Source organism: Sciurus carolinensis, chromosome 16 (assembly GCF_902686445.1).
Source record: "Sciurus carolinensis chromosome 16, mSciCar1.2, whole genome shotgun sequence".
Lineage (NCBI taxonomy): Eukaryota > Metazoa > Chordata > Mammalia > Rodentia > Sciuridae > Sciurus > Sciurus carolinensis.
In genome coordinates, this window is record NC_062228.1 from 26012543 (window position 1) to 26038844 (window position 26302).

The 26302-nt window shown below is 44.1% G+C and overlaps 2 protein-coding genes across 3 annotated transcripts in view; one reads left to right on the forward strand and one right to left on the reverse strand.

Annotated features, from left to right (window-relative positions):
* The first annotated feature begins 1979 nt into the window (after positions 1–1979).
* Prss54 (serine protease 54) lies at positions 1980–23276 on the forward strand. Its single transcript, XM_047527137.1, is given in 9 exon segments — positions 1980–2018; positions 2020–2068; positions 5443–5614; positions 17918–17955; positions 17958–18175; positions 18700–18784; positions 18787–18830; positions 22227–22381; positions 22383–23276. Coding segments are annotated over 9 exon segments (1182 nt in total). The 5' UTR covers positions 1980–1982; the 3' UTR covers positions 22768–23276.
* Positions 19612–26302, reverse strand: part of Ccdc113 (coiled-coil domain containing 113) — a 32942-nt gene continuing 26251 nt past the window's right edge. For both annotated transcript variants that reach the window (XM_047527135.1, XM_047527134.1), the window contains 2 exons: positions 24470–24625; positions 19612–23287 (listed from right to left, as the gene is read on the reverse strand). In XM_047527135.1, coding sequence (XP_047383091.1) covers positions 23201–23287; positions 24470–24625 — 243 coding nt within the window. In that variant the 3' untranslated portion in view covers positions 19612–23200. The remainder of the gene's footprint in view (positions 23288–24469; positions 24626–26302) is intronic.

Below are 26302 nucleotides of genomic sequence, written 5' to 3' on the forward strand. Positions count from 1 at the left end.
GTCAATCCCTATGACTATTGATTATAGTTTGACTTTCAGGGTACAGTACCTTAAACGCAACCCATGGATTTGCCCCACTTACCATTTCTGCTTCTGTCCCTTCTAAAGGACACCATGTGACTCAGACTGCCAAGCCCAGACTTGGAGGTGGCTCACCACCCTGGAGTTGTAAGGATCTTTTTTGGTCCTGTCCCTGCCACTTTCTAGGTTTATGACTCGAGGGAAGTGACTTCCACACTCTGAGCCACCATGTTCTATCTGCAAAGCTTAACCTTCATCCTGTCCTGGTGACTTGGATTGTGAATGAGAAAATGTACATAAAAGTTCTATGAGATCTTCAATGTGGAGCAAAGGAAGGACCAACTTCTACTCTTCTCGCTGCCCAAAATTGTTCCCATTCTGTTCTCCCAGTGGAAGTCATCCCACGTAGGGTTAATGGTGATCGGCGCAGGCATGCAGGGCATCGGGGGATCACCAGGGCCAGGAGACAGCAGTCCCTTTCATCCCGCCATTTTGTCTCCCTCCAGGCATCCATGGAGTGAATCTCCCCCGCACTCTGGTGCCAGGTGCCTATGAGCCCCTGTGGCTCACTAAGTTAGATCTTACCCCATACCGTCAACACTTTCCTCGAGTCATGGCATTTGTGCTGAAACCAAAGTTGCTCATAATGGCTGAAGCACAGGTTCTAACTGGCCCCATGACTTGGCAGAGCTGGTCTGTTGCTTGGTTTGAATCTACTGGGCTGAACCTTGAAGAACCACACTGGGGATACAGGATGCTGACAGGAACCCGAAGCCCCAAACCTACCCCAGCTGTGGGCTTCCTCAGTCCAGCAGTCTAACAAACTTGTGCAGCTACGGGGTGGGTACTGAGGATGAAGACATACCATGGCTACGACCGGTGAGAACTTCATGATCTAGCAAAAGGGATGTCTCCCCAGCCAGACTCGGGGAGCACCTGACCAGGTTAGATAACGAGAGACTTTTCATCCTAGGTCTTCCTGAGGTCCCACATCCAGACGTTTGCTTGGAGGCACCATGGTAACCACGATGCCACAATGGAACATTCTTCCCGAGGTAGTAGAACAAACTCCTCTGTGGAGCTTGCTGTGGAAGGCCGCCAGAGTGAATTCATTTCTTCTTTAGTGAGAGCAGTTCATGGAAGAACTCTGAAGACCATCCTGAGGACCAGAAACATCCAGTGTCATGAGGGGAACAAGGTGACTCAGAACGGTGAACCTGGGTGTCTTTCGTCATTGTGCACTCTTTGAAGCAAGGGTGCTGGCCTGGGGCGTGGTGTGAGGTGAAGAACCCAAGAGCTTGGATTCAGACAGTCCTGAGATCAAATTTCAGGTCCCACAACTTGGGAACTGTGTGACCTTGGGCTGGTTTCTCAATGTCTTTGAGAGTCACTGTGTGAATCTGTAAAATGAGGATCATGAGAGGGTCCATCTCCTGGGGTAGTTGTGTGAATGAATGAGTCACGTGCTGGGGCTGCAACTATGGACAAGTACTGGCTGTTACTAGTGAAAAGAAATCCCAGCGTGACTTACCCCAGCAGAGTTGGGTGGAAGGATAAAATCACACACAGAGACAGAGGTTTCCCCTGTGATTTTACTCTTCTTTTTCTTTCAGCAGCATTTTATGGATACAGAGTTAAAGCAAGGGTTGAATTCCATGAGTCAAAAACAAACCCTTTTCAGAGACCTAACTCTCTAGGACGTCCAGGGGTCCAGGCTGGATTGAGAAGAAAACTGTAAAGAAGTGTGCTGCCTTCTCTCCCGGAGCCAGACGGCTGCTGAAATTCGGTGCCAGACGGCTGCTTCCTGCCCCTTGACTGCACAGAACCAAGCCCGAGGGATGTGACAGGTTGGTTTCCAGGGTCGCGGGCCCGGGGGCAGTCACCACTCTGGGGAGGAGAGGAAACACTTGTGTGCTTGCAAAGATGTGGAGCCGCTGAACCTCCTGTCTCCCCAGCTGCCCATGGTGCCCGCGGTGGTCCTCTCCGGGGATGGCAGAGATGAGAGGGGTGCTGCTGGTGCTGCTCTGCGTGGCCCAATCTTCTGCCGGTGAGTGCACAGCTGTCGCCATGTGTGGCCTGGCTCGCGGAAGCGGTCCTCAGTGTCCAGAGAGGGACTCTGCTCTGACGGCATGTGTAGGGAGCAGGAACCAGGCCTGCCACTGAACCACAGGGTGTGGATGTAGGAAAGCAGCTTCAGAGGCCCAGTGCCAGGGTTAATCCTTAGGGTAGGAAAAAAAGCCTCAGACTGCAGAAAGGGACACTGGGCTGAGGTCAGCGTGAGGCCTGTCCACCACCCTGCCTTCCTAGGATATCCCACCCTCTGCCAGCTGTAACCCCTGAGTACAGGGCTGGTCCCAGGAGCAGCGCAGGCTCCTTCCACTGTAGGTGGCTTGCAGGCTGCCAGAGCCTCAGGTGGCAAAAGTGGCAGCTGCAATCAATCCCCTCCTCCCCTGACCTCCAGGCTCTTTAGGACTAAGAGTTCCAGCCCACAAAAGGGCAGGTGGACAGGGGCAGGCTGGCTACTAAGCCTACTAAATCAGGATTGGTCCCACCCTGGAGCCATCACAGCTGTCTGTGCCCTGCCTTCCTGGGAAAGATGGCAGACACCCCCACGCACATGCAGAGGCCCTCCGCCTGCCTCAGCCTCCTCCACCTCCGCTGCCTCCTTGCGGCCCCAAGGAGACAAGGGGATGCCTGGAAAACACAGCTAAGTGACCCAGATAACCATTTTGTCTCTGCATCAGCTCTCTCGATAACCTGGCTTTCCCAGGGTTGCTTAGGTCAACTGAGTGGGCCCATTAGAGCTTTGAACAAGCACAAGCTATCACATGCCCATGGCGCTGGGTACAGAAGGACTGATCAATGTCTTGGATTATAGACTGCAGTGTCCCAACCAAAATATCAAATTGTAGATAAGGAATCCTATCTTTGGTGGTTTCTGAAGCACTTAGTGGCCTTACTGATACCATTTGATAATAAGCCTACTTATTGTTCCAGCAAAGTCTCCATGGGTCCCTTAGTGGAGATGTTTGATCACATGATGGCCCATAATAGTGAGGTCCTCTGCGGTCTTTTAATGATAATACCATAGGTGACAACTGACCCCTAATATCATGACCCATAATATCATGGAAACTCTGTCTTTGGCGCTGACACGAAAGGTCACCTCCCGGACTTCACGCCCTGGGAAGAATTCATGGCTTCTCTTCTGTATGCTCCAGGTACACTCCCTCAAGTCACATCTGCCCACGTGGCCACTACTCAATTAGCTTGTGCCTACACCTGGCAGGGGTCTGTGCAGGTGAATTCCTGGCTGAAAAAGCAGTCACCAATAGTATAATCCATACAGTCTGTTGGGGTGTTCATCATGTGACACCTGAGACCCAAGGCCACCAGTTTCTACCTAAGTGTTAGTGCTTGCAGGTCTGAACTTACAAAGAGCCACCAAGGCAATGGTTTGGTCTATTCTGCCCAGCGGTTGTGCATTATCTGTCTTAGGGATAGTGTTTGCAAAGCATTGTCCCATGATTTCATCTCCTGTGATCTTCACAACAACCTTAGGAGCTGTGTGGGTCCTGGTCTATACCCCATGTTTCCAAAGAGGAAACGGAGACTCAGAGAGGTGAAGCATCTCACCCACCTTCTTGCAGCCTAGGCAACTTGACTTTGGATTCTGCGTTTAGTCCCTTCCTAAATACACACTAGAATCTACCCTGAGAAACTTTCACTAAATGCAGTGCCCAGGATTCTGGTAGATGCAGTGTGTGGCCAGGACAGAGAATCTCTGTCCCCACCTCTGTTTAGGTGAGCGGGAGAGGGGCATTCCAGGTTCAAAAGGTAGACAGGGACAGAGTCCTGTGGGTATGGAACTCCTCCAAACGAGGCACGTTGACAGAGGACGAAGACAGGCACAGAGAGAGCCAGCAACCTGCATGAGCAAAACAGCCCTTGGAATTGCTGTCTTGTAACAAAGGGTGCCTGGAAAGTGGGGGCTCAGCTCACCCCTCCTGGGACTTTGAGGAAGTCAATTCCCTTCCCTTCCCTTTCTTTTTTATTCCTTCCATCCTTTCCTTTTTCCTTCCCTCTCTCCTTCCTGTCCCAAATATGTTTTGTTTTTAATTTTCTTTCATTGCACTTATTTGTGGGGTACTCCCTCCCAACTAGATCAATCTTGAGTCCTCCTGTTCTGACATCCATGACTCTATGTATATAGAATTTTTTTTTTTTTTTTTTTTTTTAAAGTCAGGGCAAGACAGGACCATCCTGGACCAACCCAGCACTGGTAGGGGAGTATATTATTTAAAACATTAATCAACATTTAAATCTCACTGGAAACAAAATCCAGGCTTCCCAAGAGATTGTGCAGTTGGGTAGTTGGAAGGCAGAGGCCAAGCAGGACTGAAGGAGGACACAGATGAGCCCCAATAGCCAGCACCTTTTAGCCCCTCAATGACAAGGGGTTAGGGAGCCTTGGTGGGCAGAGGCCTTTTGTTCATGAACCAGGTAACTTACTGAGCAACTACTAGGTGCCAGGCACCATGTTACACCCTAGGGATATATTCCAAGCAAAACCGACATGGCAGGGAGACTCACACAGCTTGCTGGGAGAGAGCAAGGGTGGATTCGAGGATATGAAATGTGGCTGGACTGTAAACATTGAGGTTGAGAGGATGGAGTTTGGATTCATCTGGAATGGCCCCATATACTACCAGCTGTGTAAACCGGACAAGGGTTAGTCACCCTAACCCTTGATTTTCTCACCCATGAGCTGAGAGTGACAACACCCAACCCTCAGGGTTGTCGGGGGATTGTGTGAGGTGGTGAATGCTGGCAATTATCAAACTTTTCTCAGGACCCTTTAACATTCTGGAAAATTACTGACGATGCCCAAAGATTTTTTTGCTTTCTGGGGCTATAGCTTTCTGTATTTACCGTATTAGAAATTTAAACTAGGAAAAATTAAAAACACAAGAACACACAGATTTACACATACCATTAGCCATCAGAGGGATGACATCACGAAGCCTCTGGAAAATTCCACCTACTGGTAAGAAAAGAAGAGAAAGAAAAGCAAATTATAGTTTTAACCTGGCAGAAAAGCATCTCGACTGCCCAGGTCCCAGAGGACAGTTTGGGGGTTGGGGACATATCAGAAGCTCAGGTACTGCCTGGAGTGTAGTGCTGCATGCTCAACAGATGAGCATTAATATCAATAGATGTGATTTTTTTAGGTCCAAAGATGCCACCAAACATCTTTAATGTGGAAGGCCACCTCCTAGGATAAGGAAAGAAAAGAAACGGGTAGCAGAATCATAATGAGCAAGAGGAGAGCCAGCAGAAGGGTCCCCAAGCTGGTGGATGGTGGCCGCCTACAGGTCACTAACCCCTTGCCCCGCAGTGAGGCCCACGCTCCCCCTGCAGGTTGCGGCCTCCAGAAGTTCCCACTTAAGGACCGTTCGGAGGAGAACCTGGTCATCAGCACGCAGTTCCCCTGGGTGGTGTCGGTACAGGACTTGCGGTACACCCACCTGGCCTTCGGCTGCATCCTCAGCGAGTTCTGGATCCTCAGCATCGCATCTGCCTTTCAAAACAGGCCAGTACCCGGAGGACAGGGGAGCGGGGTGGCTGGTGCCTGCTGAGTCGGAAAGGTCTTGCAGGGCAGGGCGGCTTCCCACCGCCAGGGGGCTGGTTCTCAGCTCAAGGCTTTCTCTGCCGCGAACCTGGGTTTCTACAATCGCAAGCTGCCAAGGCGCCTCTGCGCTGAGGACTTGCGGGTGGCAACTGAGGAGCAAAGTGCCTTTTCCTTCATTCCCTACAGGCAGGACATTCATTCTGATTTTACTGCAATCACAGAGGCACCGACTCCTAATATTAGACTTCCCCACCGTTTATCCCGCTAAGCGAGTCATAGACCTTACATTGAGACACCTTAGACCCTACAAATGTCCCTGCCACAAATATATGTGAACAGAGAAAAGACTAAGGAAATTCAGAAACCCCTTAAGAGCGCTTATTTCTAGGAGATCAGAGCACACGTGAATTTTATTTTCTTCTTTGAACTTTTCTGTATTTGCTAAATTCTGCACAATAAGCATATAATCTTGGAAACCAGAAAAAAATTTTTTTTGTAAATATCTCTAAAATATTTTTGCAAATATTTGTAAAATCTCGCTTTGGGACCAATGGTTTTATTTCGGAGAATCAACATTAAGAAAATAATTTCAACCACTGGAAAAGTTTTCTGCACAAAGTTGTTCATAGGATAATCACATACAAAACACTAAAAAGAATCTAAAATCCAATTATCACAGCTGAATAAACTAGTATAATTTCTTTCATGTATAGAATATGCAATATGTGATAATATATGCTATAGAAATAAAATATATAACATATGTGGAAAGAGCATATTTAGTATAATTAACTAAATAAATTTTAATATAAATCCTTGATAGATTGTGTGTAGTTGCTGAATTTTTAACATGATTTACTTTTTTAACCGAAAATATATACACATAGATTCATGTACATGAGGAACCAAAGATATAGTGACTAGCAGTTCCCTCCTGCCCTGTCCCTCAGGCACTAGTTTCCCTCCCTTACACCATGTTCTGTTAATGATTTCTTGGCTATTTTTCCTTAACTACCCAATACATGCATGAATATCTATATACTTATAGGACTAGATGTACTGATTCTTTTTTTTTTTTTTTTTTTTTTTTTTTTTTTTTTTTTGTGCTGGGGATGGAACCCAGGGCTTCACACATGCTAGGCAAGTGCTCTGCCACTGAACTATATATCCCTAGACCCCATTGATTCTTTTTTTTTTTAATTGTAAACAAATGGGATACATGTTGTTTCTCTGTTTGTACATGGAGTAAAGGCGTACCATTTGTGTAATCATAAATTTACATAGGATAATGTCGTTTGATTTATTCTGTTATTTTTTCCCTTTCCCTCACCCCTCCCCACCCCTCTTTTCCCTCTATACAGTCCTTCCTTCCTCCATTCTTGCCCCCCTCCCTAACCCTAACTCTAACCCTAACACTAACCCCTCCAATCCCCCATTATGTGTCATCATCCACTTATCAGCAAGATCATTCGTCCTTTGGTTTTTTTGAGATTGGCTTATCTCACTTAGGATGATATTCTCCAATTTCATCCATTTGCCTGCAAATGCCATAATTTTATGGCATTTATGGCTGAGTAATATTCCATTGTATATATATATACCACAGTTTCTTTATCCATTCATCAATTGAAGGGCATCTAGGTTGGTTCCACAATCTGGCTATTGTGAATTGAGCAGCTATGAACATTGATGTGGCTGTATCTCTGTAGTATGCTGATTTTAAGTCCTTTGGGTATAGGCCAAGGAGTGGGATAGCTAGGTCAAATGGTGGTTCCATTCCAAGTTTTCTAAGGAATCTCCACACTGCTTTCCAGAGTGGCTGCACTAATTTGAAGCCCCACCAGCAATGTATGAGTGTACCTTTCTCCCCACATCCTCGCCAACACCTGTTGTTGCTTGTATTCTTGATAATCGCCATTCTAATTGGGGTGAGATGGAATCTTAGTGTAGTTTTGATTTGCATTTCTCCTATTACTAGAGATGTTGAACATTTTTCCATATGTTTGTTGATTGCTTATACATCTTCTTCTGTGAAGTGTCTGTTCATTTCCTTAGCCCATTTGTTGACTGGGTTATTTGCATTCTTGGTGTAGAGTTTTTTGAGTTCTTTATATCTTCTGGAAATTAGTGCTCTATCTGAAGTATGATTGGCAAAGATTTTCTCCCACTCTGTAGGCTCTTTTTTTTTTTTTTTTTGCGGTGCTGGGTATTGAACCCAGGGGTCTCATGCTTGCAAGGCAAGCACTCTACCAACTGAGTTATCTCCCCAACCCTCTGTAGGCTCTTTCTTTGCATTGCTGATAGTTTCCTTTGCTGAGAAAAAGCTTTTTAGTTTGACTCTATCCCAGTTACTGATTCTTGCTTTTATTTCTTGTGCTATGGATGTCCTGTTGAGGAAGTTTGGTCCTAAGCCTACATGTTGAAGATCTGGACCTACTTTTTCTTCTATAATCTGCAGAGTCTCTGGTCTGATTCCGAGGTCCTTAATCCACTTTGAGTTTAGTTTCATGCACAGTGAGAGATATGGGTTTAGTTTCATTCTGTTGCATATGGATTTCCAATTTTGCCAGCACCATTTGTTGAAGAGGCTATCTTTTCTCCATTGCATATTTGTGGCACCTTTGTCTAGTATGAGAAAATTGTATTTATTTGGGTTTGTGTCCATGTCCTCTATTCTGTACCATTGATCTACCTGTCCATTTGGTACCAATACCATGCCATTTTTGTTACTATTGCTTTGTAGTATAGTTGAAGTTCTGGTATTGCGATACCCCCAGCTTCATTTTTCCTACGAAGGATTGCTTTAGCTATTCTGGGTTTCTTATTCTTCCAGATGAATTTCATGATTGCTTGCTCTATTTCTGTAAGGTACATCATTGGGATTTTAATTGGAATTGCATTGAATCTGTATAGCACTTTTGGTAGTATGGCCATTTTGACAATATTAATTCTGCCTATCCAAGAACATGGGAGATCTTTCCATCTTTTGAGGTGTTCTTTAATTTCTTTTTTTAGTGTTCTGTAGTTCTCATTGTAGAGGTCTTTGACCTCTTTTGTTAGATTGATTCCCAAGTATTTTATTTTTTTCAAAGCAATTGTGAATGGGGTAGTTTTCCTAATTTTTCTTTCCAAAGAACCATCACTTATGTATAAAAATGCATTAGATTTATGAGCATTGATCTTATATCCTGCTACTTTACTGAATTCACTTATGAGATCTAACAGTTTTCTGGTGGAATTTCCTGGTTCCTCTAAGTATATAATCCCTATCATCAGCAAGTAGGGATAGTTTGAGTTCTTCTTTTCCTATTCGTATCCCTTTAATTTCTTTGGTCTGTCTAATTGCTCTGGCTAGAGTTTCAAGGACGATATTGAATAGAAGTGGTGAAAGAGGGCATCCCTGTCTTGTTCCAGTTTTTAGGGGGAATGCTTTCAGTTTTTCACCATTTAGAATGGTATTAGCCATGGGCTTAGCATAGATGGCTTTTACGATGTTAAGGAATGTTCCCACTATCCCTATTTTTTCTAGTGTTTTGAGCATGAAGGGGTGCTGTATTTTATCAAATGCTTTTTCTGCATCTATTGAAATAATCATGTGATTCTTGACTTTAAGTCTATTGATATGGTGAATTACATTTATTGATTTCCTGATGTTGAACCAAACTTGCATCCCTGGGATGAAACCCACTTGATCATGGTGCACTATCTTTTTAATATGTTTTTGTATGCGATTTGCTAAAATTTTGTTCAGAATTTTTGCATCGATGTTCATTAAGGATATTGGTTTGAAATTTTCTTTCCTTGATGTGTCTCTGTCTGGTTTAGGTATCAGGGTAATATTGGCTTCATAGAATGAGTTTGGGAGGGTTCCCTCCTCTTCTATTTCATGGAATACTTTGAGAAGTATTGGAATGAGCTCTTCTTCAAAGGTTTTGTAGAACTCGGCTGAGAACCCATCTGGTCCTGGACTTTTCTTTGTTGGTAGGCTTTTGATGATTTCTTCTATTTCATTACTTGAAATTGGTCTATTTAAATTGTGTATGTCCTCCTCGTTCAGTTTAGGCAATTCATATGTCTCTAGAAACCTGTTGATGTCTTTGAAATTTTCTATTTGTTGGAGTATAGATTTTCAAAATAGTTTCTAATTATGTTTTGTATTTCAGTCGTGTCTGTTGTGATATTTCCTTGTTCATTCCGAATTTTAGTGATTTGGGTTTTCTCTCGTCTTCTCTTTGTTAGTGTGGCTAAGGGTATATCAATTTTGTTTATTTTTTTCAAAGAACCAACTATTTATTTTGTCAATTTTTTGTATTGTTTCTTTTGTTTCAATTTCGTTGATTTCAGCTCTGAGTTTAACTATTTCCTGTCTTCTACTACTTTTGGTGTTGGTCTGTTCTTCTTTTTCTAGGGCTTTGAGCTGTAGTGTTAGGTCTTTAATTGTTGATTTTCACTTCTTTTATTGAATGCGCTCCATGAAATAAATTTTCCTCTAAGTACTGCTTTCATAGTGTTCCAGAGATTTTGATATGATGTTTCTTTGTTCTCGTTTACCTCTAAGAATTTTTTAATTTCCTTCCTAATATCTTCTCTTATCCATTCATCATATAATAGCATATTGTTTAATCTCCAGGTGTTGGAGTAGTTTCTGTTTTTTACTCTCTCATTTATTTCTAATTTCAATTCATTATGATCTGATAGAATACAAGGTAGTGTCTCTATCTTCTTGTATTTGCTGACATTAGCTTTGTGGCATAATATATGGTCTATTTTAGAGAAGGATCCATGTGCTGCTGAGAAGAAAGTGTATTCGCTCTTGGTTGGATGGTATATTCTATAAATGTCTGTTAAGTCTAAATTATTGATTGTGTTATTGAGATCTATGGTTTCTTTGTTCAATTTTTATTTGGAAGATCTGTCCAGTGGTGAGAGAGGTGTGTTAAAATCACCTAGAATTATTGTGTTATGGTCTATTTGGTTTCTGAAATTGAGAAGGATTGTTAACATACATGGATGAGCCACTGTTTGGGGCATAGATGTTTATGATTGTTAAGTCTTGCTGATTTATGTTTCCCTTAAGCACTATGAAATGTCCTTCTTTATCCCTTCTGACTAACATTGGCTTGAAGTCCACATTATCTGAAATGAGAATGGATACCCCATATTTTTTGCTGAGTCCGTGTGCGTGGTATGTTTTTCCCCATCCTTTCACCTTTAGTCTATGGGTAGCTCTTTCTATGAGGTGAGTCTCTTGCAGGCAACATATTGTTGGATCTTTCTTTTTAATCCAATCTGCCAGTCTATGTCTTTTGATTGATGAGTTCAGGCCATTAATATTCAGGATTATTATTGAGATATGATTTGTATTCCTGGTCATTTGGCTCATTATTTAATTTTTATTTTTTGACACGACTTGGTTCCTCCTTTATTTGACAATTCCTTTAGGATAGTTCCTCCCTTTGCTGATTTGCTTCTTGTTTTTCATCTCTTCCTCATGAAATATTTTGCTGAGAATGTTCTGTTAATGCTGGCTTTCTTTTGTAAATTCTTTAGCTTTTGTTTATCATGGGAATGATTTTATTTCATCGTCAAATTTGAAGGTAAGTTTTGTTGGGTATAAGATTCTTGGTTGGCATCCATTTTCTTTCAGGGCTTGAAAAATGTTGTTCCAGGCCTTCTAGCTTTTAGGCTCTGGATTGAAAAATTTGCTGATATCCATATTGGTTTCCCCCTGAATGTAATTTGGTTCTTTTCTCTCACAGCCTTTAAAATTCTGTCTTTATTTTGTATATTAGGTATTTTCATTATAATGTGCCTTGGTGTGGGTCTATTGAATTTTGTGTATTTGGAGTCCTATAAGCCTCTTGTACTTGATTTTCCATTTCATTGTTCAGATTTGGGAAATTTTCTAATATTATTTCATTGAATAGATTGTTCATTCCTTTGGTTTGTTTCTCTAAGCCTTCCTTAATCCCAATAATTCTTAAATTTGGCCTTTTCATGATATCCATAGTTCTTGGAGATTCTGTTCATGATTTCTTACCATCTTCTCTGTTTGGTCAACTTTGTTTTCAAGGTTAAATATTTTGTCTTCAATACCTGAGGTGTTCTATCCTATTGGTTATGCTTTCTATGGAGTTCTTAATTTGGTTTATTGTTTCCTTCATTTCAAGGATTTCAGTTTGGTTTTTTTTTTTTTTCAATATCTCTAACTCTTTATTGAAATGATCTTTTGCTTCCTGTATTTGCTCTTTTAACTGTCGATTGGTGCGATCATTCAATGCCTGCATTTGCTCTTTCATCTCATCATTCAATGCCTGCATTTGCTCTTCATCTCATCGTTTGCTTTCCTGATCATTTTAATTATGTACATTCTGAACTCCTTTTCTGTCATTTCTTCTGCCATGCTGTCGTTGGATTCTATTGATGTGACATCTAGATTTGTTAGGGGCATTTTCTTCCCTTATTTTCTCATATTGTTCAGGTATCAGTGGACTGCTGAGATATTGTAGATTTCCTCTATTGACTTATAATGTCCCTGAAGATTTCTAATATATCCCCTCTTAGCCTTCAGTAGCCTTCAGTCTTGGAGGAAGTTGATAATGCAGTGCTCCACAAGGAAGTTGCCTCTATCGGGGTGGTGGCCTTCAGGTATATTCCCTGCTAGTGGGCAGAGGTGCCTCCACTTGTTGACCAATGATCATCCAAAGGGGAACTAGGCTGCAGGCTGAGGCAAGGCCTGTTTGGGCCTGTGTCTCTGGTTTTATTGTCCTTGTGGGAAAACCTCACCCGGCGGGGAAGACTCACCCGGTGGGGAGGTCCCGCTGGTCAATTCCCCTCCTAGAGGTTCCCCTCAATCCACAACTACCCCCCGGCTGGGCTGTCTTCCTCTGCAATGTTCCCAGGGGCCCGGACCTACCTCCTGGGCCTGGGAGCCTCACCCTGAGTAGAAGAGTCTCCTTAGGCTGCCCCTCCTCAGAGAAGCTGCCTGCAGTCCTGGAACCTTCACTCCGCCTCTCAGCATGTCTCTGTACGGCTTTTCCACCAAGAAGCCGCCTAGGTCCTGGGACCCTGCTCTGCACCTAATCGCCCGGTTATGCAGCCCCTCCTCTGAGCAGCCACCTGGAGCCCCGTACAGTCACTCCGAGTCCCAGCGGCCCACTGCACTCCTCCTCCTCCTCCGGGCAGCCCCCCGGTGTTCAGGAGCAGTCGCTCTGAGTCCAAACAGCTCGCCGCGCACCTCCTCCTCTGAGCAGCCGCCCGGAGCCCCGGTGGGTTGCTCCGAGTCCCATCGTTGTGCTGAGCGGTCTCTTCTATGATGCTCCCAGTTGTCCAAGTTCACTGCTCCAGCGGGGGAGGGGTGTCTCGTTGGGCAGCTCTGCTTCACACAGTTCCCTGCGTTCTGGGACTACCGCCCCATCCGGGACGCCTCCCCAACGGGAGAGACTCACCCAGCGACTTTGAGTTGGTCCCCAAGTCTCTCAATATCTCCTCTTCTTGAATCCTGAGTCCTGGAGCAACATGAAACGCAGCCACCCTCTAGTCCGCCATACTTGAAATCCCCCCCCATTGATTCTTGTATCTATTGACAGGGAATTTTTTTCCCTCCAGTCCCTGTTTAAGCCATCTCAAGCAACCATAACAAGACATCTTAGACTGGGTGGTTTAAACAACAGAAATGCAATTTGGCGGATTCTGGAGGCTAAAAGTTCAAGAATATAATGTTTGTGTTCTTCCGAAAATTGAACCCAGGGCCTCACGCCTGTCAGGCAAGGGCTCTAGTTTTAAGCTATACCTGTAGCCCTTCTTAAGAGGACACTAATCCTATTGGATTAGGACCCCACTTTTATGACTTCATTTGACCTTAGTTACCTCTATCTCCAAATATGGAGAAAAGGGTTCTATCTCCAATTACGGTCACACTGGGGCCAATGGGACTTCCACCTATGAATTTTGGAGGGATACAATTCGTTCTTGCCTAGTCAACCCCAAAATTCTTATCCTTCTGGCATACTTTCATCCCATCCTATCAGACCAAAGTCAACCCATTCCACCATCAACTCCAAGTACAAAATCTTATCTAAATCAGGTATTGGTGGGACAGAGGTGTGATTCTTACTGAGGCAAAATTCTCCACATGTGAAACCTGCAAAACCCGACCCATTGTACGCTTACAAAATATAATGGTAGGACAGACCTAAAATAGATATTTCCATTCCAAAGGGGACAAATCAAAATGATGGGGTGATTAATTCCAAGCAAGTCTAAAATCTATCAAGGCAAATCCTTAGATATTAAGGTTTATTTATTATTTATTTTTTATTGTTTGTTCCTTTTAGTATACATGACAGCAGAATGCATTTTGGATTCATGGTTCACAAATGGAGTACAACGTTCATTTCTCTGTTTATGCAAGATGTAGACTCACACCATTTATGTGATCATACATGAATATAGGGTTATGATGTCTGTCTCATTCCACCATCTTTCTTCCCCCTGCCCCAGATCTGAAGGTTTAAGAACAACCTTTTTAGGATAGATGCTCTGCCCTCTAGGCTCACTGGAATAGCCTTGCCCCCCTCAGCCCTTGGGCAGTGACTCCTACTCCGGAGCTCTGGTTGGGGGCTTTGTCCTTGAGGCGCTGGTCTGGGGCAGCCTAGTCCACTGAAACTGAGGAGACAGCCCTGCATCCAGCCTGTGCACTCTGAGCCCAAGGTGGGGGTGGCAGCCCTGCTGGCCTCTTAATCACCCATGTGGTCTTCCCTCCCTTCTCTGAAGGAAAAGGCACATTCACTCTAACACCCTGTCCTGAAGAATCCAAGAAATATAACACCTTCCTTTATTTTGTCCTGTTCTGTCTCCTTTGTTTCCAGATTAGCTGTGTTTCTCCTGGTATTAGAGAATCCCATAAGCTCTTTATCAAGTAGAAGTCCAGCACATCCTTAATGCTCTCTCTAGGACATGCTTTCTTATTATTTTTTTTCAATATTGACAGGCTGAGAATTTTCCAAATCTTTAAATTCTGGTTCCTTTTGCTTAACACTTACGTTTTCAATTTCTTCTGACATTTTACTATAAGCAATAAGGAGAAGTCAGGCTGCGTCTTCAATGCTTGGCTTAGAAACCTCAGGTATCTAAGGCAGCAATGGTACCTTCTTCTCCACAAAATGCAAACACACGATTCAGCCAAAGCTCCTCCGCCTCTTTGGCCATTTTATAACAAGGATCATTTTTCTTCCCGTTTCCAATAAGTTCCTCTTTTCCATCTGAGACCTCGATAGAAGAAACTTCTGCAACCATATTTCTATCTCCAGTCCTTCCAAGGCAGTACAGATTTTTTAAAACAGGTGCCTCAAAAACTCTTCCAAGCCTCTACCCATTTCCCAGTTCAAAGGCACTTTCACATTTTTAAGTAATTTAATTTTGGAACAAAATAACAAACCAACAAAAAAAACCCCTGCTGCCAAACTAGGTAGGGGAAGGGACTTGAAGTCCTTGTTTCTGCCTTATGACGCCTAGGACAGGAGAAAAACCACTAGAACATCAATCGGCAGAGGAAGCCGGATGGGAAAGGGCCATTCAAGGCTACCGTAGGAGCTGCGGGGTTAACGGTGGGACTCCAGCGCTAAAATTTCTATCAATTTGCTCAAGGTGACAAAAGAAATTTATTTGTCATAGTTTCTGGTGTTGGCAGGTTTGGTTTCTCCTGAGTCCTCTCTCCTTGGCTTGTTGGTGACTGCTTCTAGCTGTACCGTGTGGCTTTTCTCTATGTGGACACCCCTGGTGTCTCCTTCCCACCAATAAAGACATATGTGCTATTGAATTAAAGCCCTGCCTCTTTAACTCCAATTACTCTCTAAATGCAGTCACATTGGTGGTCAGGGTCTCAACTTACGCATTTTTTTGGGGGGTGGGGGGATGAAATTCAGTCCATAACACCCCCTGATACAACTGCTAGCTCGCCATCCACCTTATTCCTCTCTTAGCTTTTTTCACTCTATCATGAATTTTGGAGAACTTATAGATATGAATCATATTTGGCATAGTTTATATTCTTTGGGCCAACTGTACAATATCCCACTTTGGATACGCCATAATCACACAGTCCATTAAGAATGGAAATTTGAATGGTTCCAATCTTTCACTAATATCAAAAATGCTGCAGTAGAGTTTGTACAAATATTATTTCACACACATGCAAATATGGTGTTGTATGAATAACCTAGGTGTGGAAAGGATGGAATTAAAAAAGACATGCCTTTATATAATCTCCATTGCTCTTGCCAACGAGCCCTGCATGGAAGTTCTTCTTTCTGTTAGAGTTCTCATTGTTGCTCTTCGCTATCACTTGGTCCTGGTTTTAAGTGTTGAGCTCAGGTTTTGAGTTTTGCGCTGATTCAAATGTTTATTAAAGACAGAGTTTTAAAATATCCAGATGCTAGGGTCATTTGTTGATTTTTCCCCTAACTTTATTCATTTGAGTTATGCTGCATGGTGAGTTATGTAGCCATTTTTTGGATAGTCCTGTAGTCTGCTATATGTGGACCACGGTAATATTTTCCAAAAGTAAATTAAAAAGTTCATTCTCTGTCTTGATATATAATTTATTACATTAAAAAAAAAATGGAAGAGGAAGTCTACCTGATCAGTCTACTGGACCGATAAGAGGTGAGTTGAAATCTCCTACCAAGAGCAAACTTCTGGCTTTTTTCTCCTCCTGTTTCCTGTGGTTTTTATTTTATGAGCACTGGGTCACTTCATTACAGACTGAATTCGTTGTTGTTTCTAAGAGATGATTGTCATCTTACTTAATGCTCTTCTCTGAGTCGATGCTTGGGATGTGACCCCTGCTTCTCATTCCTGTTTTTGGTTGTGTTTTCTGGTTTTCTTTTCACTATATGACATTTCTTTTGCTTTAGATGTCTCTGCTGACAATTCGGAAAGTTTGTTTTTTCATTCTGTTTCAGAATGAAAAACTTTTTTTGGCTTAGAGCTATAATTTCATGTAAAACCCCCAAATCCTCTGTTTCTTCTAGACAGTCCTTTCAAGACTCTACGGTGACCAATGCCAGGACTCCTGTCTCTCCACTTCTCTCCTCTTCCATCATCCAGTTTTTAATGGATTACATATGTGTTTCATTTCATTTATGTATTTGCATGTTGCATTATTACATAATTAGTTGTACAAAAATAATAAAATGTTTAAGACATCCTCAAAAGATGAAAACATTGGTTTACATACCCGCCTCTGACTTACCTTCTAACTTGTTATGCTATTGATTTTTGCCAGGGTTTACATTTTTATTATAAGCTATAAGATTTGAAAGTTTTTTTGTTTAAGTTTAGTCCAATATTATAATGAATTTCACACTTCCTGACGTCCTTTCTCTAGATTTTCTCCATTGGACACTAGGTTTGGCTGAATGTGTCTTCGGTAGTCTATCGAAAGGGCTCCCAAGAACCATGTTTCCCTTGGGTCTTTGCATATTCAAAAGCATTGTGCTGTCCTTAATCCTGAATCCTCCCTTAAGGACAGATTTCATGGCTCATGACTTCTTTCTTTTGAGGATTTTAAAGGCTTCAGCCCACCCCACCCAACTCTGGCTTCTGGAATTGGATCTTGCTATAGAGAAGTCTGAGGTCGCTCTCTTTTCTCCCTCAGGGTAGAGTGACCACATGTTCTAGTCCACCTGGGAGAAGTCTGGTTTATACCTGCTGCTCCAGCTTCCTGTTGTTAGCCTCTCCTTTCCTTTTCACAAGTTCCCTGTGTTAGACAATAAATGATATGACCAAATGTAGAATGACTTCACTTTTGTTCATCTGGATGACTAAGGGACTCCTTGTCACCTTAACTTAAACTTAACCCCATCACTAGTAAAACCAGAACTTCCCCCAGAGTGTATTTACAAAGTATATGATAGAAAGATGCTTGTACTAAATTGTCAAGTGCTAAAATCAGGAGGCTTACATAATTGGCATAACTACAGATATGTTCTAAAAACATTCATAGAAAGTTCAACGTGGTAACATGATTGTCTTTGGGGGTGGGACAAAGGGTGTAAAATAGAAGATCCTTCAGGCTCCCAAGGGAGGGCACAAGCCTAGGGATTTGGAAAATATTTCCTGGAGACCGATCGAAAGGAATGAGTAAAAATAAGCCCAGGGAAGATGAGTCGGATGCCCATTTCATGCTGGTAAGAAAACAGGAAATGTGAAGCTCCTGGCAGCCGTGGTTTCTCAATGTTCTCTTGCTTTCTCTCTCTCCAGGAAGGCCGCCATAGTTATGGTTGGTATAGCTAACATGGATCACAGAATATTGCTCACACAGAGTATCCAGTCAATACCATCATCATCCACGAGGAATTTGATAACCGTTCAATGAGCAATAACATAGCCCTCCTGAGGACAGACTCGGCCATGCATTTCAACGACCTGGTCCAGTCCATCTGCTTCCTGGACAGAAAGCTGCATAAGCCGCCAGTCTTGCGGAACTGCTGGGTGTCAGGATGGAATCCCACATCTGCAGTTAAGGCAATCCTCCTCCTGGAGGAGGCTGTGTGTGTGCTGGATGTGACTTGGATGAACTGTTCTAGGGCTTATTTTAATAATGCAGGCTGTTTGAAGTTCTGGAGTTGGGCTGGAACCCTCAGCCAATCATGGAATCTCTACATTACATTGGTCCTTTTTCCTCCAGGCCTAGATCCAAACTACAAGTACATAGGTAGTGGACTGCCTGAAATGTGCACAAGTTATGGAGGGCAGGGGGTGGGGATGGGGATATTATTCCCTGGCCTAGAGCTAATTTTCCAGTCATTCCTGGAAAAGAAACAAGGAAATAGATGTTTCTCAAGATGTGGAGGAGGGTTCTCTGCCTGTTCACACATACAAAGCAAGACAAAAACTCAGACATAGGTTCTGATTTCTAGAAAGAAAAGGGATTTATGGGCACATCTCCTGCTTGTTGTCATTTGGATTGTGAGTTGCAGTTGCACTGACACAGGGGACGGCCGTCTTCTTATAATTCTTGGGCTCTCTGTTGCATGCTCCAGACAGGAAATCACATGACAATGAGTATCCTGAGGAGAATCTCCGTGAAAGACATTGACCTGTGTCCCTTACACCTACTCCAGAAAACGGATGCGGCAGTCACACACAACAGGAAACCGAAGCCGTCTGCTTGGTAAGAACTTGATGAAGTAGAACCTAAATCCTGAGAGTGAGCATTGGGTACATCCAGGAGGCCTTGACGCTCCTCCTCACTGCATGAGGAGCTCCGTGAGGGCGTGACTTGGGATTCATGGCTGTCTCTGGAAGGAGTAGCACGAGGCAGATAGCAGGTACTCAATAAAAATCTGCTGAATGAACAGTTACGTTTTCAGTGTGACATGATTAAACATGTCTAATCACAGATTTTTAAATGGGCTAAAAATGTGAAACGGGCTGAAATCTGTGCCCGATTCCACATGCAGATATAGTTTAGCAGGTCTGTAGGAGAGGAATCACTGAACCCCAGCATCTCTGGAATCTAGACTCTCCTCTAGTGCTGTTGATATCAGATATTGGGGCTTTCTTCTGCGAGAAGCCCTGCCCTCCCCCACCTGAGGGCTGTACAGATTTGGTGTCCTAGTGTTTCAGGAAAATGTGTAGCATTCACAAATACCTGGTTCAGGCACCCTGGCATCCAAGGCTGGACAAAGTGTGACTCATCAGGGCCTGTCAAGGAATGTTGGGACAGACAAGAATACAAGGCCAGTAGACTTGGGTGCTACTCCAGGTAGAGTTTGTCTCCTCTACTCTAAAATAGTCTTTTTAAAGGTACTTTATCACTCACTTTCCTCTAAATGACCTTCAGGACTCTCTCAAGGGGACATAATTTTTCATCCAAGGATCTAAAAGGCCAACTTTTTAGGGTAAGGGGGACAAATACACATATACAGATGATTCATTTTAAAAGTCTTTTTATTGCAAAAGCATGAAGGCCTGCCTCTTGTGAAGCAGTAAGTTTGCTCTTTGAGGTTGGTTCAACATTTCTTGAGTGCCTACTTTGTCCTGGGCCCTCTGCCATATAGGCAACCTTAGCAACTTCCTAAATCAGATAATGTGTTAAAATACAGTAGAGGACACAGCAGCTAACCAAACCCGGCTGCCAACCGTTCCATCAGTCCATTGGCATACTGCGTCAAGTCTAAGAGGCCACCCATGGTAGAATCCACAATTCTTTTCTGTATTGCCAAGAAAGTAAAGACAAACTCTGATATCAACTCATTAGAGACCCGTTTTAGTCTTAAGGATGTCAATGTTGAAGTGTATCTTGCACTCATGGAATCTGATAAGCTGTTTACGCATGCAGTGATCGCCCTTCTACATCCCCTCGAAGTTCAGGGTTTTTTGTTTATTTTTAACTGGGGCACATCTGTAAATAGTCCTTTGTTTCAAACACTGTGCTTGCAATATTGGTGTCTACTTAGAATTTCCTCCTCTCGGGGCTGGGGAGATAGCGCAGTCAGTAGAGTGCTTTCCTTGTAAGCACAGGCCCTGGGTTCATCCCCAGCACCCCCCCCCCCAAAAAAAAAGAATTTCCTCCTCTCTTGGAATGGGATCTAATGTCTGTCTAGAGATTCTCAAAGACGTACTTCTCACATGTCAAAGAAACTCCCAGTTTTAGTAGCTAAACTTCCTCAGAAACCCAACAGAAGTTGAATTCACTCCACACACCACTTAGTTTTATTTTTTATACTGCGAGGACTTTTGAAGAATGTCAAGGGAGAGGATCACTCAATGAAAGCCCCTCTGTGCTGTGGCTACCCAGCCTGGAGATGAAGTAGGGCTGTTCCAGAGAGGCACCTGGTACTAATTCTCTCAGCTCTTTTGCTTCACAGCCCCACAGGATTGTGGGGAAAAGAAAGAGCAGCATCTTCTGAGCCGGGTGGAAAAAGCACTTGCAAAATCCATGCAGTAGCCGGGGACATCCACCACAACCACCATTCAATCTGTTTGTCCTGAATTGCAGTTTTTCCCCTTCCTTGAGCACAGTTGAGATCAGCTGATAATGGGTCCGGGAAAGGAGGGACCCATACTTTCTTGACCAGGGAGTCTCCATGCCCCACACAAACTCAGTGAGGTGGGGAAAAGGACCCATTTACCAGTCCTAGGTAACCAACCAGAACTCTGGAATGAGATCTCTATCCTCTGTTGTCAGGGTGGGGTGAAACTGAAAAAGATCAAAGCTACCGCAGCACTCCTTCCTTTAGATGAGAGCACAGAGTGAAGCCCAGACTGTCTTCCTCATGCATCTGGCCTTGGCCTTCCAAGGGGCTACCAGGGCGTGATGGCGGCCTTGGGGGGGCGTGCCTCCCTACTGCCCTTCCTGCAGAGTTGCTCCTTTCTTCTGTTTACCCTCACCTCTGTTCTGGTGTGACTTCCTCAGGAAAAGGGGTGCTTACTGAGGAGGATACCCCAAACAGACCAAACACCCCCGCCTCAGATAGGAAGGAGCTGCAGTGGCCTCTCTTCTGCCCTCTCGGCTCCTTTTGTCAGACACTCCGTGTCTCCATCCAAACTGGTGAGAGCAACGTTTCATTGCTTGGCTCCTCCCTCCAGGCAGGCCTCACAGGTCCAATCTGGCCGACTAGCCTTTGGAAGGCAACCCCCTTCTCAGACCAAAGATGGACCACGGGCTGGGGGTGGGCGTGGGATATTCCTTTAAGAGGAGGCCTGGGGTGGCGAGTGGATGGGACAAGTAAGGTAAACCATTCCTAGTAATTGTCTTGTTGCTTTTTCCATTTTCCTCACTTTTTGTACCAAAACGATGGCTTTTTATAGGTGTCAAGATGATAGTAGCTAGCACTTCAGAGAGTGCATGCTGTGTGCTAGGTGCCATGCTAGGTGATTTGCATGTGTTAGAGGCATTAACTGTGTCCCCACTTGGACTGAGAAAGAACTAGGTCACTTGCCCAGGGTCACCCATCTAGCTAAGCATGCCAAATTTCTGCCCACTCATCATATGTAAGATAGAGTGTTTACAGAATCCCTGAGTTCCAGAGGAATACCCCTTGGGATGTCAGACAACGATTGGGTGGGAAAGCTTTAAGGCTAGCCCAGGGTGCGTTCCCTGGGGACTTTGGCTCTGCATCCCTCCCTAGCCATTCCCTTTGGGACTGCAGGTGGAAAGGATCAGCTTAGATGAAAGATGGGAACAAGCTGGGGAAGAGAAGGGGAAACTGAAGCATTCCAAGCCAGAAAGAAGATTAATACCAGTATTTGAGGAATGAGAAGCCCAAAGAAGGAAGCACTAGACAAAGTACTGGGGACAAGAAAAATGCAATATGAACCAGGAAATTTCAGTCCACAAATAATTTGCATAATAAACAGGAAAAACCATCATGTTGGAATTTGTGGTGGTGACTGTCTAGATTTGAAATAGTATCCTATAATTTGCCCTATTTCCAGGGAGAACCAGTGTAAAATATTTCTAGAACAAACAGTAAATTGGCACAAGAATCTATTAAAAAAAAAAAAAGAAAAGAAAAGAAAACAAGGTCTTCTAAGACCTGATGCCTTCTGTCCTTTGTTGCAGGGGGAACCAGGAAGTCCCATGATGTGCCAGCTACAGCAGTTGGACCTGTGGGTCCTGAGAGGAATCTTGACCCAAGGTGGAGATACATGCCCAGGCCTCTTTATGTACACCAGGGTGGAAGACTACAGCGACTGGATCATGTCCGAGACTCGCAGGGACACCGCCCCTGTCCTCCCTCCGCCACTGGCAGGACTTTATCCCTCATCCCTATTTCGAAGAGCATGCTGCTGTGACACGGAATTCATATTCTGAAGTGAGCCACACTGGATGGTCCCAAACCACCTCCCAAGAACCAAGTAGTTCCGCTTCCACTGTGACTTCACAGATGACCAACAGCACTAGAGATGGGCTGGACTTCCGGGAAAAGGGTCTCCGGGAATCAGGCAGATCTTCGGAGGCGGCCCTTCAACCCATGTACTATGACTATTACGGCGGGGAGGCTGGGGAGGGGGGGTCTTTTGCAGGTCAGAACAGGTTACATCAGCCCCAAGAAATTATCTTGGTTTTCTTCGTGCTTGTTTTCTTTGGCAGCGGTGTCTAGTCTAAGGGGAGCTCACCCACCAAACGGAAGAGGAAGCTCAGGATGCCAAGTGCTGGGTATTCGCCATGCTGCTGGGCTGTCTGTTTTTGATAGCTGCACACCTGGGCTGCCGCAGATGGCCCCACAGCACACACGGGGCTGGCTCTCCCTCCTCTGTCCCACTCCCACATGCGGAAAGGTCACTTTCATTTGTGCTTGTGAACTAAACGTGGGCTAACAAGTGTCAAACCGTTAGCGTGCCCTGTGGTTCTTTCAGTGACAACGGTTCCAGAGGCCAGGCGGTGAAGACCCCCCGTGGGCAGATGTAGCCTGGGAGGTGAGGGTCAGCCTGGCTGGGGAGTTGGGGACACCAGTGAGAGGACCCCGTGACTAGAAAAGAGCTGAGTGCTTTAATGGATCATTTCTCGGTCAGCGAGCTGTGGCCTACCCCTGGCTATTTCCCAGGGGAGCAAATTGCTTGCAACTGCTCATTGCTTGTCTTCATCTTATCCCAAGCCTTGCGATAGCCTTTCAGGGACATCTGCAAAATGGACAGAGGGGAGGGGAAGAAGGTCACTTGGGGAAGTCTGAGTGCCTATACCCAATGCAGCACTCATCCAGCTTTGCTGAAAGTGTGGGCCCGCCTGTGGGGGGGCAGTGCTGACCCTGCACATGCCACCAAGGGGAAGTGAGTGCCCGTCAGGAGATCTTCCTAAGGAGCCTCTTTCATTCCCATGAGGCGAGGAGTTGCAGATTCCTGCTGCAATTCTCGGCTACAGATTTAGTGAGCCCGAGTTTGGATCTAATTTTCTCCCTGCCACCAAGTGAACAGGGGAAAGGCAGGAGAAAGGAACATGGGAAATGGAGTGAGGGCCTAGATGTGAAAACGCCAAGCCCCCAGTTTCCCAAGCCGCCTGACCCGGAAGCTATTCAAATGATGTCTTCCCAGTGACCTTGGTTTGCAACCTGGCTGTGGCAGTCTTGACACCAGCACAGTGTTTTTATGTTGCCTGTTTCTCTTCCACAGCCCACAAGGAGCCAGGGCACTTCCTGGACACACAGGACCATATTCAAAGGCTATGGTATTAGTTAAAGACAAAGTCCCATGGTAACTCTGTAAATGTATGGAATTGGGTTCTGAGTGATATTAAAAATCCATTATTATCTCATTTTTTAAAACTGGCTTCTCCATGTATAAAGTAGCAATCACATTACCCATGATGTGGAGGGATTCAGAAGCTTCTAGAATTCATTAAGAAAACAACTCACTGGAAGTTGGTGGTGCATGCCTGTAATCCAGTACCTCAGGAAACTGAGACAGGAGGACTGCAAGTTAGAGGCAAGCCTCAGTAATTGTCTCAAAATAAAAAATAAAAAGGGCTGGGATGTAACTCAGTGGTAAAGCGCCCCAGGATTCAATCCCCAGTACCAAACAAAAACAGAAAAAGAAAAATAAGCAGCTAACACCACTCAATTACTACAGAGTATCTCCCTGATACCTGAAAATACTGTGCCCCTAATAGTGAGAAGGGAGTTTTTAATTATCTTTCATTTTGGTTTAATAATTGAAGCACTGCTGAGATTTCCCACAGATAAAATCTACCCAAACATCCATGTTCTTAGCCCCCAAAATAAATCCTAAACAAGATATCATGGACACTTAAAAACTGGACAATCCATTGGACATGAGGAGTCCCAGTCCACTGGGTTCTCGGGGGCTCACCTCTGCGATTTCCACTTTTCTTTCCCACATCTTGATGGTCTTCTCCATCTCCCCATTTAGGATCTTCTCCCGGAGGTACATCATCACCTGTGGTGCCCGGAACTCAGTCAGCTGCTTCCGTAACTTCTTGTTGGAAGCCTCGGCTTTGGCCCGGTCCTGGGTTGGAAAGGACCAATTACCCCAGGGAACCCTGGTGGCTCTTTCTCTGGGGCCTTGCTGGCCCCGCCGACTCTCCATGTAGTTCTGATAATAACGGTTACATGTTCACAGGGTGGGGCAGTCAAGAAGTTCTGCTGAATTTTGGGGGGTTTGGACTTTTATAGATTGTGATGTCTTAATCCAGTTCAAGAAACACTACTCTTCTTTCCCTTCCTTTCCCCCATTTCCTTTTCTTTCTTCCTTTCTCTTCTTTATTTAGGAATATGCTTTACTTATTCTGATTTCTTAATTTTGTGTATATGTAAAAAATTGGGTATTGAAGTACACTTTGATCAGTCTCAGTTCACTTTCCTGTCTTCTTTTATTGTAAAACACACATAAAATTCGCCATTTTAACCAATTCTTAAGCCTTTGGTTCAGTGGCATTAAATACATTCACGTTGTTGTGTGACTTCTCCACCATCCATCTCCAGAACTTTTTCATCTTCTCAAACTGACACTCTCTACTCACTAAACCACTAACTCACCATTTCCTCCCCACCTCACCCCCTAGCCACCAATCTTCTGTCCCCATGAATTAGACTATAATAGGTAACCCCTATAAATGGAATCATACATTATTTGTACTTTTGTAACTGGCTTATGTCACTTAGCATAATGTCCTCAAGATTTATCTACAGTATAGCATGTGTCAGAATGTCCTTCCTTTTTTAAGGCTGATTTTTTTGTTGTTGTTGTTCTGGGGATTGTGTCTAAGGGTACTTTATTATTGATCTACTTCTCCAGTTTTTTAAATTTTTTATTTCAAGACAAGGTCTTGCTAAGTTGTCAAGGATCTTGCTAAGTTGCTGAGGCTAGCCTCAAATTTGTGATCATCCTGATTCAGTCTCCCTAGTTACTAGGACTACAGATGTGCACCACCATGCCCAGCGGCGTTAGAGAAAGAGACCACTAAGAAGAGCACTATTGCCAAACCAGAGACTGAGGCAGGAGGATCACAAGTTTGAAGCCAACTTGGGTAAATTAGTGAGACCCTGCCTCAAAATAAAAATTTAAGAAGGGCTGGGATGTAACTCAGTGGTAGAGTGCTTGCCTAACATGTGCAAGGCCCTGGGTTCAATCCCCAGCACCACAGAACCACACACACATAAATAAAAAGCAAAGTCCTCTTGAGGTTGGAGCAAGCCTTCTCAAAGATTAGCAGCACCTTGCCCCTGCAAAGGGTCCTGACTTTAATTGGATTGGGATGTCTCAGGGTGTTGTTGAAAGCAATAGAAAAATTGGGTAGCAATTAATAGAAGCTAATAGCTGGGTTTGATGCCAATAGAGGCAGCCAGAAGTTTGGCAGAAAGATGAAAAACCAAACAGAAGTCAGCTGAAACAGAAATGAACCCTGTTGTCAGGGAGACTACATCCAAGACCAAGGCTACACCCTCTGCTAACAGCAAGGGAAGCAAACTACTGACCTAGTCTAACCAAGTCATAAACAATGACTAGTCCAAGAAGGAGGAGAAGAGGGATTATCCAAAGTCACTACAATATCTAAAATGTACAGTTTTTAACAAAAATTATGAGATAGGCAAAGAAATGGGAAAGTGCAACCCACACAGGGAAAAAATCAGCAACAAAAACTGTTTTGGGGACGTCCAGATGGTGGACTTAGCTGATGATCTT